A 20,162-nucleotide genomic window follows, 5' to 3' on the forward strand; every position below is an offset into this window, starting at 1 on the left:
ACGGTATACACAAAAGCAATATTAGGGACCCAAAATAGCCCAGAATATTATTTCCAACGTGTTGAGCAAGGACACTGAATCTGTGGCCACATTGTCAACAGGACACATCATCTGAATCTGATAAGTGATGTGTCGCCTATGTTCGTTCATTACCAAGACAATAGGCCTTGTTCGGAGCAGACATTTTGACTTGTCATTGTAGGAAAGGCACAGGTGTTACTATTAACAATTACAATGGCTCAGCTCTATTCAAGTGTCACAGTAAGCCATGACAGAGTGACAATGAGCCAGCATGAACAATACCCTGACACTGAAGCAGCTAAATAATAATAATAATAATAATAATGATAATAATAATAATAATTGAAGGATTCTATTGAGTGATTTTGATTCCAGGTCTAACTCTTTTGAAAAACTTTCGACAGTTACTCAGCTATAGACAGGATGACAGAAGACGGTGTTGCCTTATTGTATTACCTCGTAAAAGGTCAACTACCTTGTCTGAACAGTCACACATGTTATTTAACCTTTGGGAGCCATGAGTCTGCATCTTTCATGAGCTCGCAACGCAAGATTCAGACTTTATCAAATTGTAGAGCACCTGCTGCTGTATCAAACTTTTTCACAGTATACACTTTGTGGATAAACATCCGTCCTCAACTCTACCCTTCTCCACTCTTCTCCTGACTTCACCACTTAGCAGCTTTGTCAATAGACGGAGCACTCTTTCAGAGCCCCTTTCAACCAGCCTTAGCAACAGATGTAGCAACTTTTTGCGCAGGCATCAGCTACTTTTTCCTCAGGTGCTTTCATCAGCTACAGCCCCAATTCACATACTGCAACAGCTGCTAGTTATGCAAGTTGGGAGCTGCAGGCTCAGTCAACCGACCGTCAGTATGTCTCTGCATTATATCTGCATTTGTGGGAGCCAGTGTGATGATCCGCCAATCACCGGTCACAACTGATTTCCTCCTTCACTGCCACAAGCTAAAAACTGAAGTGCTTTCTCAGCTATATTTACAAATAATTAAAGCTAATTGTTGTAAATTGTTGCTAATTGATTCAGGCAGATTTCCACAGTCAGCAAAACGCACACACTGGAACTGTTGAGCAGCAGTGCTAGCTTAAATCAGACTAAAATACTACAGTATGTACCTAGCAACTCACCCCTTGTTTCCCTTTTCTCTTCTGTGTTTACATGCTAATGCTAATGCTTATTTACATGCCTCCTCTCTACATCACCACACTTGCATGACTTCTTTCTTTTTCCAAGACAGCTCCCTCTCTGGGAGCATGCAGCATTACTAAGAAAATAGCGCATACAGCTGCTTTAAAAAATCTGGATATCAGAGGAGGAGCCCCGTTCATCAACTACTCACAGCCGCATGAAGCCAAACGTTCAGACGCCAGACGTTCAGAATCACCTGTCATTAGAAGACCAGCACCCACTTCTACCGGTTCTACATTTAATGTTGTATGTTGTAGATCTATACTGAGTACCTCTGCAGTCTGATCATGCTTGTTTAGTACATGATAGGACGGCATCATTGTATTCATTTTAGGACGTCTTTAAGATTAAGGGGATCTTCAATATGAATAGGATTATCAATTTTAGGATGTCGTAAAAATAACCACTCCTGGTCCACCCCTGCCAATAGGTGCACTCTGTTTGGATCACATTAACAGCAATAGTGACAGCAGGCTGTAGCAAACATGGGATTGCCAGTGTTTACACCATAACCTCTTCTGAGACCGCCAGTATGTGATGGCAGATGCAGCAGCTGAAAGAGTGACGAAATGATTACGTTTCCCATCGGGTTGTGTTTTCGGCATCTGTGGTCACACATTGTGACTCTTACAAAAAAATTGGTTACAGCAGCAGTAGGTCGCTTATATGATCATATCTGTCAGTGTTAGCTTTAGCATTTGCTTGTTGCATTTCTGTGTGCATATTGTGGTATTATTTAGAATAAGACGAGGTCTGTGTGTCTTTTAGTGTTCCTGTTTTTTTAAGTTTCTGGCGGGAAACGGAGGGCTAAAATGGATATACAAAACAAAAACAAAAACTAAGGAATCCTTTCTAATAATAATGCTCCAAATTATGTGTGTGATATCTCCCTGGCATGATTGGGAATGGTTGGCATAATGTCTTACTCAGCTCCCAGTTGTAATTTTTTTACTTGGTATCCAGGGTGGTCAACAACATAGAATAGAACAAGCACTTAATTCACGATAAGCTATAATCAGCCTTGTGCTGAGACAGACAGGGCCTGCTAGGACGTTTGGAGGAGAAATCCAGATCAAGAGGGAGCGACTTAAGGCCTCTTATTGAGTTCTAGCCACCAAGCACATCATTTGTTATTTGGTAAGTAGAGCTGCAATGTCTACAGTGTGAAAAATGCCTGCCAGAGCCCAAGGTGACATCTTCAAATTTGCTTGTTTTGTGCGACCAACAGAGCAAATCCGAAAGATGTTCAATTTAAAATGACATAAAACAATAAATTAGCACCTTTAAGAATGTGAAAGAAGAAAATGTGTGACATTTTTGCGTAATAAATATACTCACATCACGGTTAAACAAAATTAAACAATTAGTCAATCGATTAGTGGGTCGACTATGGTGTCATTTTGGTGTCAAGCAACAATACCAAACATTTGCCGATCCAGTTTCCAAAATGGATGTGCTGCTTTCTCTTGCTTTCTTAACTTCAATTCTTAACTGGGTTTTGGACTGATTGCTGGAACAAATCTAGACATTAGAGGGCACCCCCTTCGGCTTTGGGAAACCAAATCAAGAAAATAATCTGCGGATTTATTGAAATAATCACAGGCACACAATCACGTGACCTTTTTTTTTTCTTTTTTCTCATGGGTTCATTCGGAGAGTGTACTGAGTTCGACCTCTGTGAGTAATGCCCCAGTTTTAAGGCAGATGCTTTGAATTGCCATCAAACTGTGCGGGTAGATTTACCGAAAGAAATAGCGTGAAAGTAATGAACTTAAAGCCGCTAACGAGTCATTTGGTTCTTTATGGAACCAGCAGGTCCCCTGAAGCAGCACGTATCACACAACAGAGCTATAAAGAAGATCTCCGCTGTCTGTGTCGCTGTGAGTGAAATGTGGAGGTGATTATTTGATTGCAGGGTGCTGCTGACTTGCTCATGTCATTTACGTCAGAAGCTTCTCCCTGTTGCCATAGAGATGATTATCTTTCATAACTGACACATAACACCCTCTCCTCATATTTGGTTCAGCAACTGAGGATTGTAAATGTTTAAATCAGCAAGACATTCATTAATGCAGAAAATACTCTAATTAGCTTTTCTTTTTTTTTTGACAGCGCGATGGAGCAATAGTAGGTAGGTAGGTTTTTTATGGAGGCAGAACTTAAATGAGGCTTAGAATAGAAAATGAGTTACTGGTAGTGTTGTCAGCAGCAATATTCCTCAAGATTACAGATGCAATCTTAATCTGTCCTCTATCTCTCCTTAAATGCCCCATTCGCTATCATAATGCCTTGCTCCTCATATCTGATGGCCGTGTTGTGCTTAATAACAAGCTACGACTGCAGGAGGGAGGGGTACGTTGGGAGATAAACAAATTAACAAAGCTATTCACAGCCCCTGCAACACCAGGGGGTATGGGAGGAGAGGAAAGAGGGCAATAAAGAAAGAGACGAGGACTGCCTTAGCTAATCACAACAGGGGGCATTCGCCGCAATCACTCAGGCACAGCGTTATCTCTGCAATCATGCATCGTCCTATTGTTGAGCTAATTGGAAACCTTAATTTGAGACATAGTATTATTGCCTCGTTATTTGCCGGGTTACTTTTCCCCAAATTAATAAACAAGTCGCATCATTTGCACAAAGAGCTTTAAGGACAGGCAGTAATTTGAGGTGGGTTTTAGGATTCCAAACTGTCAAAGCGAGGATTGGTGACAAATCATCAATGTCAGACGGTGAATTATTAAGAGCTACATCAAGTGTTCAAGATCTGCTGCAACTAAGGTACTCGCTGTTACACCACCGGTCACTCTGTGCCTCCCTTCACTTAGCATGTGAGATCAGATATCAGCTCGGTTTCATGCTGAACCACGGATGACTGCGGCGAGCGGTGTAAAGTTTGGCTGAGCATCATGAGAAAACATGAAGATTCGGGCCAAATGTAACAGCTGCGGTAAGACGATTTTGAGGGGGAAGCGTCTCCAGCGTCCTGAAATGTTGGACTCCAGCTTGGCACGGCTGTAAAGGAATATGTCATATTTTTTTAAATGTTGCAAATGTCTTGATTCAGTTAGCAGTATCTGCAGTATCATGCTGATAATACACAAAATACTGGCATTCGTGTTTCTGTAGTTACCTTAATTATTCCAATCATTTTTTTGGTCTATTCTGGGAAGTTTTTCCTGACTCGATTCTATAAGGAAAGAGGATGTCGTTCACTGTACAGACTATAAAGCCCACTGAGGCAACGTGATTGTGATTTTAGGCTATATATATGAAATGTATTTGATTTGATCTTATAAAATGCCAGAAAAAAGTCATGGTTTGAGTTTCTGGTTTAGTTAGTTCCTGTTTGATTTTGTACAGTAGTTCTCTCCTCATGTGTCATGTTTTGCTTTTCACCTCCTCCCTTTGTCCTTTTTCCAGTTCACCTGTGTTTATGTGTTAATTAGTCGCTGTCTATTGAAGCTTCTGTTTCTCACTTACTCTTTGTCAGTTCTCGTTACCGGAGCTTCTTTGCTTCCTGCCTCTTTTAGTTTTTGTAATTTTTGGACTTCTTGATTCTTGGATTTGCCTGCTTCGTCTGTTTTTGTTTCATTCTGTTGCCAGCCTTTTGTCGACTTCCTTTCACAATCGTGTTTTGGATTTTTGGATTTGATGTTTGGATGCCAGCTTTGTTATTAAGCTCGCCTTTTGTTCGTTCACCTGCCTGCCTCCTCGTTTCTTGCGTTTGGATCCCATTTTGAGTTAACCTTGACACATACCACATATGACAAAGGGAGGTCACAAATTCTCAAAACTGAGAGGCTGGAAACAAAGAAATATTTGGCACTTCTGCTTGAAAATTAAAATTTTATCTTGGCTGTCTCGTCAACTAATTGACTAATGGTTCCAGCTCTACTTGCATCTTATCAGCATGAAAAATAAATATAAATAAATATGCACAACAGAACAACTGCCCAGCTTAGTTCAGTACAATAGCCTGCAGGAGCTGATTAAATTTGGAATAAAACATAACTCATTAACATATTTTAAACAGTGCATATCATTTATTCTGTTTCTTATTCTAATATTTATGATAATAAGAATGAATCTTCAATAAGAACCTGAATTAATGAGAGCCCAACTCAAAAATCAATAAATACAGCTAAAGTCAACATGGCTATTATTCTGTGAAGATGAAAAAGCGTGAAAAAAATTAATGGGGGGTGACTTTTTTCTCTTCCTGTCAGTGACTGTTAATTAATTCATTAAAATTACTGAAGCATTATGTAATGAGAGAACCTAATCATCTGGTGGCCTGTGTCTCAACCTCTCCCCCTAGACAAAGACATTAAGCCCATGACCACTTTAATCTTCCTATTTGAATATCTTTGATTTACAGGCTAACATATCATCTGTGCTTACATCACGTACGTCTTTGCGCCGTTGCCATGGTGATGTCAACACTGAGATCGATCATTGCCAAGCAGGAGTGGAGCATGACACCAATTAAAAGGTGATGTCGTCTCCAAGTCATCACTCACACTCCTCACTAATGCACTAATTACCGGGGCCGGGACATTAATGGAATAGCATGGTTCAGCCTGGGGATTAATCTGCATGGATTCACCAGTGTGTGTGTGTGATGTCTGTCTGTGATGTGTGTGCGTGTGTGTGTGTGTGTGTGTGTGTGTGTGTGTGTCTATGTATGTGTGTGTGTGATTAATGCGAACCCCCGCTTGCTCCGGCGTGACCTTGAGCACCACCACAGGAGGGAAATGAACCGGCTGGGTGGAGGGTTGCGATATCTGCACTCGGGGAGGGGTGGAGGGGAGACGATGTGCTGAGGTGGAGAGCCGGGCCAAGGTTGAGCATGAACAGGGAGTTGGTGCAACCGGACGGGGATCGATGAATAAATTTGGTATGTGACTTTGACAAACTCTGCTGATTATCTGCCAGACTTAAAAACAGCAACAGGGACTTACTAATTATTTCAAAATTAGTATCAATCATAAAGTCTGGGGTCAATCTGTGTTGATGAGGGCCCTTAGAAATATGCTGCATTTATCTGCAGTTATATGAGTGGTGGTGGAAGTATTCAGATTCACTCAAGCACAGGCACATGCTGAGACAAGTGAGATGAAAAAAAAAAAGACAAGAAACGAGGGGGTTAAGTAATAAGATCTCACCTGAAAACAAATAAATAATAAATGAACAAATAAGAAATATATAAAACATTGGAAAAAAGGCACAGACAATAAGGTCGTCAGCTAAAACAAACCTGGATTGATTCATATCATGGAAACAAGTCTGGAAAAAGTCAGAGAAGTAATAAGGTGTGAGTGTATGTGTCGCTGTGTGTGTGAGAGAAAGAGTCAGAAAAACAATGAATAAGTTAGTGCCTAATGTGTGTATTCATCACAGAATAATTACCAGTTTTGTGTGCGTCGGTCCGCACAGCTAATTTACAATTTAGAACATCCTACAGAGGGTCACGTTTGAAATGCACTACCTGCTGTTTTTAAAGCCAGCTCCTTCAAAGTAAGAGTGCAAAATTTTCAGCAGTCCTGCTTTGATCCCTATCGATCTTCTCCTCCGCTTCTTTTCCTTTTTTTTTGTTCCTGTATTTTTTTACCCTTTGATGCCTGCAACATTTTGTGTGTACTCCAAACCACTGTCGGGTTTGTTTCTGTATTCTTTATTGATTCTTTTTTGAATTAATTAGGCAGCCTCTTGACAAGCCTCCCAATTTCCTGGCCCCTCCAGCGATCTGTTTTGAAAATGTTGAATCTCGAAATATAATCAAAACAAACAAAAGCAAATCTCCTTGTGCAGCTGGACAGGACAGACATGGGAGCACGATGACTGATGTGTGCTGAAACTCACCGATGACGTATGTGAGCAACAGGGCCAGGGTGAGGGTGAGGAGCGACGCAGACAGGGCCGTACACTTCCAGTTGCAGCAGCGGTGAGGCTTGTTGAAGGTAAACAGTGGTCTGGTCACGCTGCTGCGAGGAAGAGGCCGGGGCGGAGGCGAGTACACAGTTCCAGACGTCAGGGGGTAACCCTGCCCGGCTCCTGACAGTAGAGCCGATGAACCAGAGCCCTGCTTGAACAAGAAGTGTCTGTTGGAAAAACACAAAGAAACACAAAGGTTAGAAATTTCATTCTAACCTGCAATTGACTGTTTACCCCCTCCCTTAGTGACTGTTGCACGGTACATTTTAAAATGGTAATTGCGGCAGATTTACCACTCGAAATCTGAGTGGGCTACTATTTGAAATAATGGGTCTTGATTTTAGAGAGAGGCAGACAGAGTTGAAAACATAGGCTCCAATTGACTGTCTACAGCTGAGTCATGTTAAAAGGGCAATCTTATAACAATGGTCTTGAGTATGCAAGTAGTGGCAGAGGTATCATATGGTTATAAATAAAATGTCAGTTGAAATGCCCTTTCACTTTCAATCATGGAATTTAAAGGCAGGATCAGTGACGACCACCCCACTCCCCACCACCAACAAACGAAAAAAACAACACGACACAGCTAGCTAACCTGCAGATGAACTTCCACACACTCCTATGTGCACAAAGACAATCAACTGACTGGCACAGAAGTAACTCCGACAGCGTCAGAGATGTTACAGGGATCCTTCATTGATTTCTTTGAGAAGAGGGTTTACTCCGGACAGACTTGAGAAACGAAACTTCACAACAAACTGAATTTCTATCTGTTGTTGTTTATTGTTGAAAAACCCGAATGGTGGTATTTTTGTTGACCTCTGGAATCATTATTTTTTGTAAATATAATGTGAACTTGCCTAACCCCAGCCTGCAAAAAGCAACCATGATAAAGTCAAGCTGTTGTTGCACAAGGGGGCCCTTGTTAGCAAATTGCCCCACCTCTCCATTGGATTGTGTAGTAGTGGAGGAGCAAGAGGATCGTAGTATTTCCTAAAAAAAAATCTGATCATTCAGTAGCAATTGTTCTGAAAGGCAGAGGCTGAAGTTGCGTTTGCTTGACAAAAAGTCAGCATCCTCACCAGTTGATGAACCACGGAGAAGACATAAAAAAATAAAGGAGCATATTTTTTTGTCAGTGAGCTAGCTAATCCTGACAGTATGATAATTATAAGGAAAACTGTAAGACTGTCTGGCTGCTTAGCTTCGCCTTCCTTTTCAGGAAATATGCTTGCACTTTTTTACCTTGCAGGAGAAAAAGCTCACTGTTGATGATGTGTTTTGCAAACATAATGTTATCTGGGTTCACTGGAGTTTAAACTTCCCTGAATCCAATAAAGAGCAGGACAGCGCTGCTAATATTACCCTCAACTCTGAAATACTGCAGAGTGGATGTGCTTAATGTGAACAGGGCTTTTTTTACCCAACATAACCTGTAACTACACAAGCTGAAGCAGTTATTCAATAAGGCTCTCCTTGGCCTCAGGAGCAACACTCGATTACTACTGTGGGTAATAAGCTAGTTAGAGAGACATGCTAACGATTGCTGCTGGCATTAGAGCAGATGAACACTGTTTAATCCATTCCTTACACCTTTTCTTGTTTGTTTGTGGGTGTCAACCACCAACAAACTCTTTGAATGCCAAGTATCCCTCTAAACACATCCCTGTCCACACCACTGTGGACAAATCTAAAGCTTGGTTGATAAATTATGATTTTGCACTCTATTTCGGGGAGGGGTTTGGCAAACAGACAATTAATTGCTGCCCTAATCTTATGAGAAGGGAGCTGTTCTGCATTGTGTGTCCCACAAACTACCTGCCACCCCTGGGACCACTGTTTTTGTCTTTCGAAAGTAGATTATAGCATGAATTTGGAAACAATCGAAGGCCTATCTAGGACAAGAGTTCCATCCTTCGCCAATTAGCTTAGCCCAGCACAGACATCATCTTTTCTTGGGTATCTGGTGCCTTATTCTGATTCTATTTATGCAAATATGCACTCAGAGGAATTCAGACTAACTCTGAAGTACGCCTGACTGAAACTCATTTAAAGGGCCCCCAAGGTGAGAGATTTTAGAGACCCCTCTCCTGCTATTTTTTAAATGATGGTTTCGGAATTCAGATATCACACACAGGGCGGATTGCTCTAATTTGCCACTGCATGAAGCTGCAGTCGCCCTAAACCTCACCTGTCTTAAAAGCTTTCAATACTGTACTGTCTAGAATAAAGTAATTCAGTCTCATCCTTACTGCCCCACTAGTTTGGCTGCATTTGCGTGCTTTTAATTTAAGTGGTCTCCTAAACTTGCAAGTAATGCATCATCAAACATTCATCCAGAAAACTAAAATCAAGGAAGAAAAGTTGTCTAAGTGCCTAAGCGCTGCGATTCCTCTTGCAATTTATATTACGTTCTGCCATAAACTCTGGAAGGTGAGCGATAGACGTGATGAATGTAAAACATGGACATTATTCACATTTAGTGTGCTATAACCAGTTAAAGGAGACCTATTATGCTTTTTTTTTTTCCCTTTCCTTCAGTGTTTTATACATGTTCTTGTTCATGTTAGAAGGCATGTAGAAGTTAAAAAGGTCAAAGTGAGCACCAACAGAAGCTCCTCTCTCCCACGGAAAACACTGCTCTTGAAATGGCTAGTCAGTAGTCCCGCCGTGACTTTGTGACATCACACCACATCACCATGTCACACATTTGCATAATTAATGCCTATCAGCCAGTATTGCAAATAAGTGGTTATAAATAAATAAATAATTGATTAAGCACAGCTGCTTTGTTGTTGTAAGCGATGCTGGGTCAGGCATGTGTAAGCTGACCAATCAGATGAGACTGGGTATTCAGGAGGGGGGCCTTAAAGAGACAGGAGCTAAATAAGGGCGTTTCAGACAGAGGGGGATTCAGTGCTGCAGCACTGGACAGAATGAGAAAACCGATGGGTTTTTTGAGCACAAAAGCATGTAAACCTATTCTAATAGTAACCCAAAATAATATTATGAACCCGAAAATGAGGACAATATGTCTCCTTATATTAATATTAAACAGTGTTGGCTGCACTGTAATATACCCATAGCACACCACAGATACCATATATGTGACAGAATGTGAAAGTATAAGCTCTTTTCCCGTCCAAGTCTTTCATCAGAGACGAACCCAAATTCGACAAAGTGCCTCTCTGGTGCAACATTATGAGCAGCTACTGTGATGCAGAGCAGCACTGATATGAAAGAGAATAAAAAAGCCCTGGCAGCCAAGGATCAATGACTTACCTATTCCTTTTCTGAGTCATCAAAGCAACTACTTAAGTTATGCTGCTGTATTAGTTAAACGAAGATGAAGTTCATTTTCATTATGAAAAGAGCGCGTTAGATGGCATATGATGATAGGAAACTAAGCTGAAGGGCAATTAAGTGAGGTAGCATTTCATCTATATTGTGTTTGGATAATGGAGGGCGAGAGTTGGAGGGTGTCAGCCGAGGAAGCAAAAATTTGGGGGCGAGGAAATTATGCAATTTGGAAACGTGGATCTGGCAAGAAGGCAATTATAAGCAGTTCCAGCTTGCTGCGGCCATATTGACTTCCATCAAAAAATGAACAAAGGCTGCCGGTGTGGGCAAACAAAGAATGGCTGTGTTGGGGGAAACATCAGAGGCAAAAAAAAAAACAGGCATGACTCATTATTTTCCTCTCTGCAGTGTGTGTGTATTTTCCATAGCAAAAAAATACCCCGAAGCTCCTGGAATCCTCCAACAGCAATGATCGCCCCAGGTTACCGTGTTCCTTTCCGAGGGTTAACACCGGCTGTGAGTGTGATATGTTGGGGCAGACGTGTAGCTAGCCAGAGTGTTATTCTGTCCGTGCGGCGCGGGGTGTGAGGTCAGTGGCTGCTGGTAGGACCGCGGTCTCTGAAGGGCCCTCAGAGGACAGGCCATTAAAGTGGGGCCAGACAGCAGACTGACAGCGTCGTTGGACACCAGACTGCACCCGCTCGTCCATTTGCCCTCACACACGGCAAAAACACATCCATCTTCTCAAGTGATTTTTAGTCTCATATTCAGCCTTGAAGATGGATGTGCCTATGATATGCCTTAAAAGCAGGATGGTGAGCGTTGCAAGAATTTCCTAGAATTAAGTTTAGGTATCATGATGCATGACAGAATAACTCAGATCATAAACCTTGAGTCGTGCTAATTCCATTTTGCAATGCAGATTCCATTAGAAATTCAAGAAAATTCGCTTTGCACAATGATTTGCATAGGAAACCACCGACTTTATCTCAAGGCAAGTTAATTTCCATGGGACCTAAATTGTAGAGGTTATTGAAAGTGCACGACAGAAGGAAAAACGTGCATCACAAAAAAAGGGGTCAAAATAAAATCTAATTAAAAACAAGGTGAAACATTTTTTAACTGTTTCAGTGCAGAGAGGTTTTGAATCTACTGTTGCTCTTTTATTTAGGAGTCAACTATGTACTCAACTTTATTAAGATTGACTAGGGCTTGTCTCTTCCAGGTTTTAATGGCGGCATCCTGAGTGCCAGAGACATTATACTAGGGTAGGACAAGTTCCACCCACTTGTTCAAATGATTAGTTTCATCCCGCCCACTTTTACAATGTAGAAAATGAGTCGGCCCATGCACTCGGTGCTTATCAAAAGCATTCTGCTTTCTTACTGGGAAAATTCCCAAGTCGATGGAAAAAACATACCACATTTTCACTGCTGCCTCGCACCTGTTGACACATAGCGCACACAGATACACACGAGCGTGCCACACACTTGATCCTTGATCAAAGAGAGTAGGTAGGAAGAAGGGAAACGTGACAGGAAAGAGGGAAGGAAGATGGCAAACGTGATTAAAAAGGGACAGAAAGAAAGAGATGAAATGAAGAGGCATGGAAGGAACAAATGAACCAAACAAGAAGGCAGGGAGGAGTTCTAGCTGTAAGTTTTTATTTTCTATCATCTCTTAATCTTTTGTTATTGCAGTGCCACCATTACATTAGATGGTACAACTGGGCACTGGGCACTGGAATAATTGTGTCATATTATGAAATGTATGAAATAAAGAACAGCAAAAGCACCAACCCCGTTAAGTCATTGTTGGTGAATAATTGCGTCACAATAATTTAGATATTTATTCAGGTTTTTTGGTTCTTTGTGTTAGATTTTAAGTCATTTGCTATTTGAAATATTAGCAATTCTATCTTTTGCCAAAGGCCTGTGCCACAAAGCTATTATAAATCATCATCAAATATATGTTTTTTTTTATTTCATCAAATATGTCATCCGGATGAAAATGTGCCCGTAATTAATCGCATGTGAATTTACCAGCCTGGTCTTCATGTTATACTGCTTGCCTTTACCCACTTAGTCATTAAATCCACATCACTGATTATTTAAAAATCAAAAATCTTATCGTGTCCTTATTTTGTGCAAGTACCAGTAGTCATCCCAAGCACTTATGGAGTACATTTGAGTAGATTTCAAACTATTGAGATGTCTTGTGTATCACAATATAGCCTGAAAATATTGTTATTGTCTTTCTGTCTGTTTCAATTTTTTTCATTTACCCCAAATCTCTCTTTTTTTCACTTTGCCAGTCATCTCTCGTCTCTGTCTCTCTCTATAATGTGGCCCTGTGGCTGTGTTCAACATGAGAGACAGACGACACCCATCCTTCACTGTCTGCCTACGCTCCTCTCTCAATCTACCCATCCAGCGTTGTCTGCTGAAGGCTATGAGTCAGATGGGGGACACAGGAGGCTGCACATGGAGCAACCACACACCTCAGGGTCAATGGTAGTTCAATTCTGAAAGGCCAGAGATAAATTTAGGATAAACATACACGCACAAAGACGTACAGAAACAAGGCCCAGCTAAGGGATACCCACGCAAGACAAGCATACACAAAAAGATGTCAAATACAGGTGAGCATTTTCAACATTTTTGAGGCCAGCACACAGGTCGAGTCCACTGTGGTGCTTTTATTGCTCTGCTGAAGGTGGATTAGAGCAAAAGGGATCAGAATCCAGCTGAAGAAATTGCATTTGTCAACGCATGTGGAACTCTAGTCTTCTTGTGTGGTGCTTTTAAAAATGCTTCACTGTTCTTCCTGGCTCCCTGCCTTTGATCTTCTCAGACAATATCTAGGGGCGACGCCCAGGAAGCTCCGAAATTCATATCAGAGGGCAGATTTCCCCCGAGACAGGAAGAAAATGAGAGCTCCCGCTCTCCAGGAGGTCGGAGTCTACGGCCCAAGGGCTGCTTCTACCTGGATATGTGCGAATGACTGTGTGTGTGGGTGGAGGCTCACGGGTTGCAGGTATATGCAGATGTGTGTGTGTGTGCGTGTGTGTATTAAACCTGATTTGGATGTGTAGCTGCACATGCACAGTGTGTGATTCCAGGAGTCTCACTTTTGGCGATAAGAGGAAGGAGAGAAGGCAGGGCACCAGTCAATTTATTACAGTCCCAACATTTGTCATGCCTCTTAACACACCCAGTGTGAGACCCAGTCAGATATATTGAATATCCATATCTGCATCCTTCCACTTACACAAGCTGCCCTCTCCAGAAACATAACGGATATGCGGCTGAAAAGGAAATCTATGCACACTTCAAACAATCTTAATCTCTGCTGACGCAACGTCAATACTTTTCAATGCAGATTCATCAAATGCGCGTCAAGGAAAATGGAAGTGCACTTGACAACAAGAGATATTATACCATTTTTTTTGTCATTTTTATTAAGGTCTTTGCATCACTTATAATTCCATCGGCATGAGCCCCCATGTCAAGTTTGTAAATACTTGATAAATCTTTAATCTCATGCCTGAGATTGAGCTGATAGCAGCAGCAGCGGCGGCAGCATCACGGTAAGAGCTAAAATATGAAATCATTAGATTAGTAGTGAATCTGTGGATGTGAGAGAGGAGAGAGAGGAGGGAGCTGGAATATTAAATCCAACCCAAAACAGTTAAGCGGTGAAGACTTAGTCATTTTTTTTCATGTGCCCCCCACCAAAAGCTAGATAGAAAAGAGCCAATAATATCTGAATTATGTCATGAAGGGACACTATTCTATTGACTATGAATATGATTACATTTTATGGCTCAGAACTAATAGCGCACTATCAAATGAAACTTATTTGACTATAAACTCCCAAATGCAAAAATGTATTACTACAAAAAGGCACCATCCAATATACTGAGCCACTGCGGATATTGTGTTTTATAATCACATCTCTCTTTGGGAGACAGTTCTTTACGTTCAGCAAATATTGATTTGAAAGATTTGCAAACAGAAAGCGTGATGTTTTTGGTGGATTTTCATTGAAAGCAAACACACACACACAGATAATGTAATTACAATGCACTTCTGACAAGTCTTCTACATTAATACTCATGTCTGGACGATGATTAATTTAAATTGTCACTGAATCTAATTTTATTCTCCCTTTCCTTTAAATGAGGTAAGATCTAATTATGGTCCTAATGCATAACTTATTAAAAATCTCTTCTTCTGGTGTGGCAGCCTGCCAATCTTCTCTCACTCATCATACCAGAATTCAGCTGCAGCACCGATCCCTCATTAAACATGCAAACATATTCTTTTGCACCTTGCTGCTTCCTCTCGCAAAGCAGCCTCAAAAATGAGGATCTCCTAAATAATTCTCTGATCAATTATTACTTATGCAGCAAGCAAATGCTTAATTCTGTTTGACGGCACCAAATTCCAGCGCTTGGAAAATTTCTACTACCTGGAAGTTGAATCACAACATGTTCCTGAAAAGATGATTTCTACAAAATATTGAATTTCACTTTAACTTCAGGTAGTCTAACTCTGATACCGTTCCCCTGGTAAAACTGTCTGCAATTGGGGGTAAGAGAATGAAAAGAATCCTAAAAAACAACGTGATAGATTCGCTCTGACTTTGATGGTGTGCAAAGTCCTGTAATAATACCCCTGAGGCCTGCATGGTGTTCCACTTTCTCCTTTCTACACGTGCAAAACATGTCCAAATCCTTTAGTCCAACATTCATTCTTAATCATTCTCCTCCGATTTCTCTAAGAAAGTCTGCCAACTCACAGTCCTGATGGAAGAATTTCCTTTAATCTAATGATCCTCATTTGTGAGATTAAAGAAATGTCTTTAATCAAGTGACATTATGGTGAAGTAGGGCAATTTGCCTTGAAGATATTTTCATTTTAAGGGTTTCTTTTGCTTGACTGTAAAGGCTCATGCACACCTTCAGATTCTTGCAGACAGGTGCGTAGGAGGAAATATCCATAGGCAAGAGCAGAGAGAGCTCCTGCACTCTTCCTTCTACTTGCAATAAACTTTATTTTGGATGCAACATTTTGGTCCTTAGACCTTCATTGGATAAAAGCTTTAATTGCAAAATTACATAACTACCGTTTTGGAACGAAGCCAACACATCTGGCTTTTGTTTTCAGCGCAGGGCAAAATCAGCATTCATTCCTGCGTCAAATGACTCTGCAGGTGTCATTTGTAATGTATTTTTCAGTTTCGGATCATTTTCTGGTGCGATGGTATGACGCCTGTTGAAGTCCTTTAGTCTGCGCTGAGTTTGAAAAGAGCCCGAAGCCGAGATATTAAAAAATTAACCTCCGTGACATTATCTGCAGCCTCTATGTCAGTCCCCAATGGGTGGGGGCCTCTCAACACATTGGGCATGTGCACCTCTCAACAGAGCTGGGAAACAAGCAAGATGTCGCACTCCTTAGCTACTTCCATCATCTCATGCTTATTCAGAATGTTGAGGAGAGACACATAATGCTCATTTTCATTTTCAACTTCCTGTTAACTGAATATGGGCATACATTATGCAAATGTGTGACATGGATGTATACGTGCTTGATGTCACAGAGTCACAGAATTAAAGGCGGGGCAACTGACGAGGTGTTTCAGGCGTTTCAGGAGCAGTGTTTTAATGTCTTCTGGATGCAGTCTGATGTGTATGGTCTGCTGCTTCCTACTGTTCCCTGTTTTCCTGCATGTTGCTGATGTTGAACGTGACACACCGGAAAAAAGTAAGAAAAAAACACTTCTACTGCCAAAGCGAGGGGAGTCAATCACCTGTTTAACCCGCGTTTTAACTAAACCTGCATATACACACTCATTTTTATGCACAGATGGTAGTTCTTAAAAAACACCAGTGTAAAAATAACCTATAAGGGCACAGTCCGTGGGACTTCTTCATTTGTTGCATTCTCTTACCTGGTCTCTAGGGGAATGTTGCTGTTGAGCACCCAGCTGTTGTGAAGCTGTGCCTGGTCTGTGCTCGAGCTTGTGTCTGCCCCCTGGCTGCCCTGGCTGGCCTGGCACCGCGTTGGCATGGTCTTCCTCTGCAGGCTGACTTGAGTGTAGGGCGCCGGGCGGGCACAAGTGCAGGCGTGGGGCGGAGGGGGAGGCGGGGGCAGCGGGCGAAACGTGAACTGACCACCTGGACTGCTGGGCAGCTCTGCGCAGAGAGAGAATGAGCGAAGCAGCGGAGGAGGAGGAGGAGAGAGCGAGAGAGAGAGAGAGAGAGAGAGAGACAGGGGAGAAATAAACATAGGTTTATTAGGAGCGCTGTCCCATAAATTACAAATAAAAGTGGCGTGTTAGTTGACAGTTTATTGTTATTACACTGATTGAAGGACATAAATCAGCTTGGAAACTGTGCCTGTCCAGTGTCTTCCCTTCCTACCTGCTTTGATACACTTCCAGCTGCCCTATAAATAGGTTCTTGGCTGGCTGCAGCATTGAGCAGTCTTTAAAGAGCTAACAGCTCTGGCTTAATCTGCACCCGCCAGCCCAAACTACCCATGTGATGTTTATTATGAGATCTGTAGCTCGAACGGAATGAGCTAGCCAGCTGTAACTCCCTCACACTGGTAACCTCGGGGTCTAGCTCGAGCTCTCCCAATCCATCATTTATCATTCTCTTTCACTCTCCCTCTCCCCATCTCCTCTTCCTCCCCGCTGCTCTCTCTCCTATTTTCAGTCTGTTTTTCTAAAAGTGAGCATCGACTAATTACGGCTTTGCCAAAAAGAAATGTGTTTGTTTAATGTGTGTGTGTGTGTGACTGCAGACGAAGCTGCTTGGCCTGTATCTCCGTGTGTGCATTGTGTTGGTATGTATTCATGAGTGTACGTCAAGCATCCTGGGACATTAGTTATGAGTGTTTAGGGGGACAGCTCATGCCATATGGTTGCAGCATGGCTCTATGAACACGGCAAATCCCTCGTCCCAAAAGACCAACTCTGTCCAGCTGTATTGACAATGAATGTAACATTAGCCTCAAACCCGCTGTAAGGGACAAAGGAGTGCAGAATCTGGTAGACAGACAGTATTGGCCCACAACTCTATTATGCTGCCAAAATGTCAGCAATAATTTAGTATCTGGAAATGTAGCTCACCTGGGAGAATACCACAGTCTTCCCTATTCAAGTGTAAGTATTACACAGACAAAAGCAACAACAGATTTTATGATTCCTGCCAGATGAAAACTGAAAAAAGTAAAGCATTAAATCATCTTTTTCGGTGTCTATTGCCGGAATGAAAACTTCCATGTCACTGCTATCCGCACTTCAGCTGCCATTACGTCTAAAACTGTGGCAACATCTTTTCCAAATATTGCAGGGAAACGGTTATGGAGCAAGTCCTCATCAACATTTCCATGATACTGAATCTGTGCACATGCATTGGCATTTTAAGCAATGCTAAAAAAAATATTGGTTTGATCTTTTCACATGTAAGCCAACGCGCCGTGTCATATGCACCGATGCTCATTGACACATCACATCAGGTTTTACGACTGTCTCAGATGTTAGAAATTCACATTTACAAGATATATATTGTTGCGGTGTTGTTGGACTGCTACGACAGGACAGGAACAGCTCTCTAAATGGTCTATAAACGTTTCCATGGTGATATTTCCATCATGCCATCTGTCCAGATGAAAAGCTATTTTGAACATTGCTTCAGTGGCAGTTATGAAGTTTCTCTCTGCTCGTGTATATATATCTGCATATTTGACATAAGTATTTCCAAAATCCGTGTAAACTCTGTCAAAATGCTCTTTGAACACGTGATGGGTTTTTCATCTTCCAAAAACACATCGCTGCTTATTGATCTTCCAACATGGCTGAATCGTCTTTGCCACACATCCAAAGCATGTGATAAAATATTTGTCTCCACTCTCTGCATACTGTCACAATGCAATAATGTCTTCCTTACTCGTGACAAGCCATTACTCACATATTTATTTCATGGTTTCCCGGACTCACAACTGAACATTGTCCTCCCTACATTGTTGTTTATTGCTCCGGGCCATCTGGGATGGCGCACATTTCACGCTCACGCATAAAATGTGATATTTTTAGCATGTTTAACATGTTTTTCTGTTGAATAACAACAGCTGACACTTTGTGTCAACTTGCGGTTTGGGAATCTTCTTTACCGGTGGATGTGTCACTTTACTACACACGTCTGCGACACACACCACTCAAACCTTAATAACTGATTTTCTCCTGAGACAATATATAATATTGCATCGTCCTATATAGAAACACAGGCTGCTTGTTATCACCACAGTAAATCACTGGGAGATTTCAAAAGCTAATCAGACTGCGCTAGAACTGACTCCATATGAGACCTGGTAAAATGACAGGAAATGTATTTGTGTCATCACCTGGAGGTGCTGTTTAGTCTAATCTAATGGATGTGGAAAATGAAAGTTATTTTAGTCTGAACCACCTCTGAGTATTAAAAATTACATGCTTAGGGAAAACTGACGGAACATTTTTAGAGCAGTACTGCATCGTGTCACTGTTATACACCAGGAGCTTTAAAGTGGTGCCTCAGTTTTTAGCTTGATTCATCAGCAACTGGGAGTCCTTTGAGTCCATCAAGAAATCCCCTGTTTGCTTCTGGCTTTTTTCTGGAGAGAGATGTTTTGAGCAAAACCTTCTAAAATATATTTTCTTAAGAACAAAACAAAAGAAAAAAACAAGATCTGCACTGCAGTTGGCAACTTGCACTCCGGTCACGCTTGAGGCGCTAAGAAACTTCAGATTTGACTTGAATATGACTTTGCTGACTTGCGGACTCTGTTACATTGTAGTGACTGAGTTAATGTGAGGCATTCAAAAACTGTAAAGCCACTGTGAACGTTTCTGACAAAGAAAAGTTTTGATTTCGACAACGCTGCCAAATTCTCGTACACACCACAGTGTGAGGCTGCCAGCCACAGGTGTGAATCAAAACACATCAACAGTATTGCCAACTCGGTTTATTACAAATGCTCAGGATTGTGCTAAATGTTGCCAGACGTAAGTATAAAAATATTTCAGTATAAGTTAAAGACCTGTTTGAAAATATTACAGCAAAATGTCCTTCAAGTGCAAGTACAGTTAAAGTACTCATTATGCAAAACCTTGTTATATTATGATTCTGAGATTAGATAATTATTAGTGACGGGTTAACATTCAAGCAGCATTTTAATGTTTTAGCTAGTAAAGGTGGAAATTCAACTACCCTACTTTAAGCATATTTTAAAATGTACTTTATAAAATAATCATTTCTTGTCATGTAAAAAGTTTCAGTTTCTTTCCGCAGATGATACTGAAATGATGTCATGTGCTAATTTGTATATGTGGGATATCACTGTGGGGATTTGCATGTCAAAATTTGTGCTGGGCTTTGTGTGGATCTGATAGAAACTATGTATACAAAACAAAACAAGCCAATTAATTTACATATTTCATTTACATTTACATGCCAATTGGCTGCTTTGAAACAACTCGAGCGAACAAGAACAAAGAATGTGCTGGAATAACAATGATCACTTCAAGGTTACCACTTTCCATTTGAAAATTAAAGAGGCACTCCATCATTGTACTTGTCTAAATTCAAGCCTCAAACAATTAGCACAATTTTTAGGGTGCCTGACTTTCCTGTATTTATTTTCTTTTT

At 41.3% G+C, this 20,162-nt stretch overlaps 1 protein-coding gene across 2 annotated transcripts in view; it reads right to left on the reverse strand.

The window, feature by feature from the left end:
• tenm1 (teneurin transmembrane protein 1) overlaps positions 1 to 20,162 on the reverse strand; it is a 192,607-nt gene that overhangs the window by 118,801 nt on the left and 53,644 nt on the right. For both annotated transcript variants that reach the window (XM_084353147.1, XM_084353148.1), the window contains 2 exons: positions 16,421 to 16,664; positions 7,094 to 7,332 (listed from right to left, as the gene is read on the reverse strand). In XM_084353147.1, coding sequence (XP_084209273.1) covers positions 7,094 to 7,332; positions 16,421 to 16,664 — 483 coding nt within the window. The remainder of the gene's footprint in view (positions 1 to 7,093; positions 7,333 to 16,420; positions 16,665 to 20,162) is intronic.

This window comes from Pagrus pagrus (assembly GCF_965226575.1).
Source record: "Pagrus pagrus genome assembly, chromosome: 5".
NCBI classification, from domain to species: Eukaryota; Metazoa; Chordata; class Actinopteri; order Spariformes; family Sparidae; genus Pagrus; species Pagrus pagrus.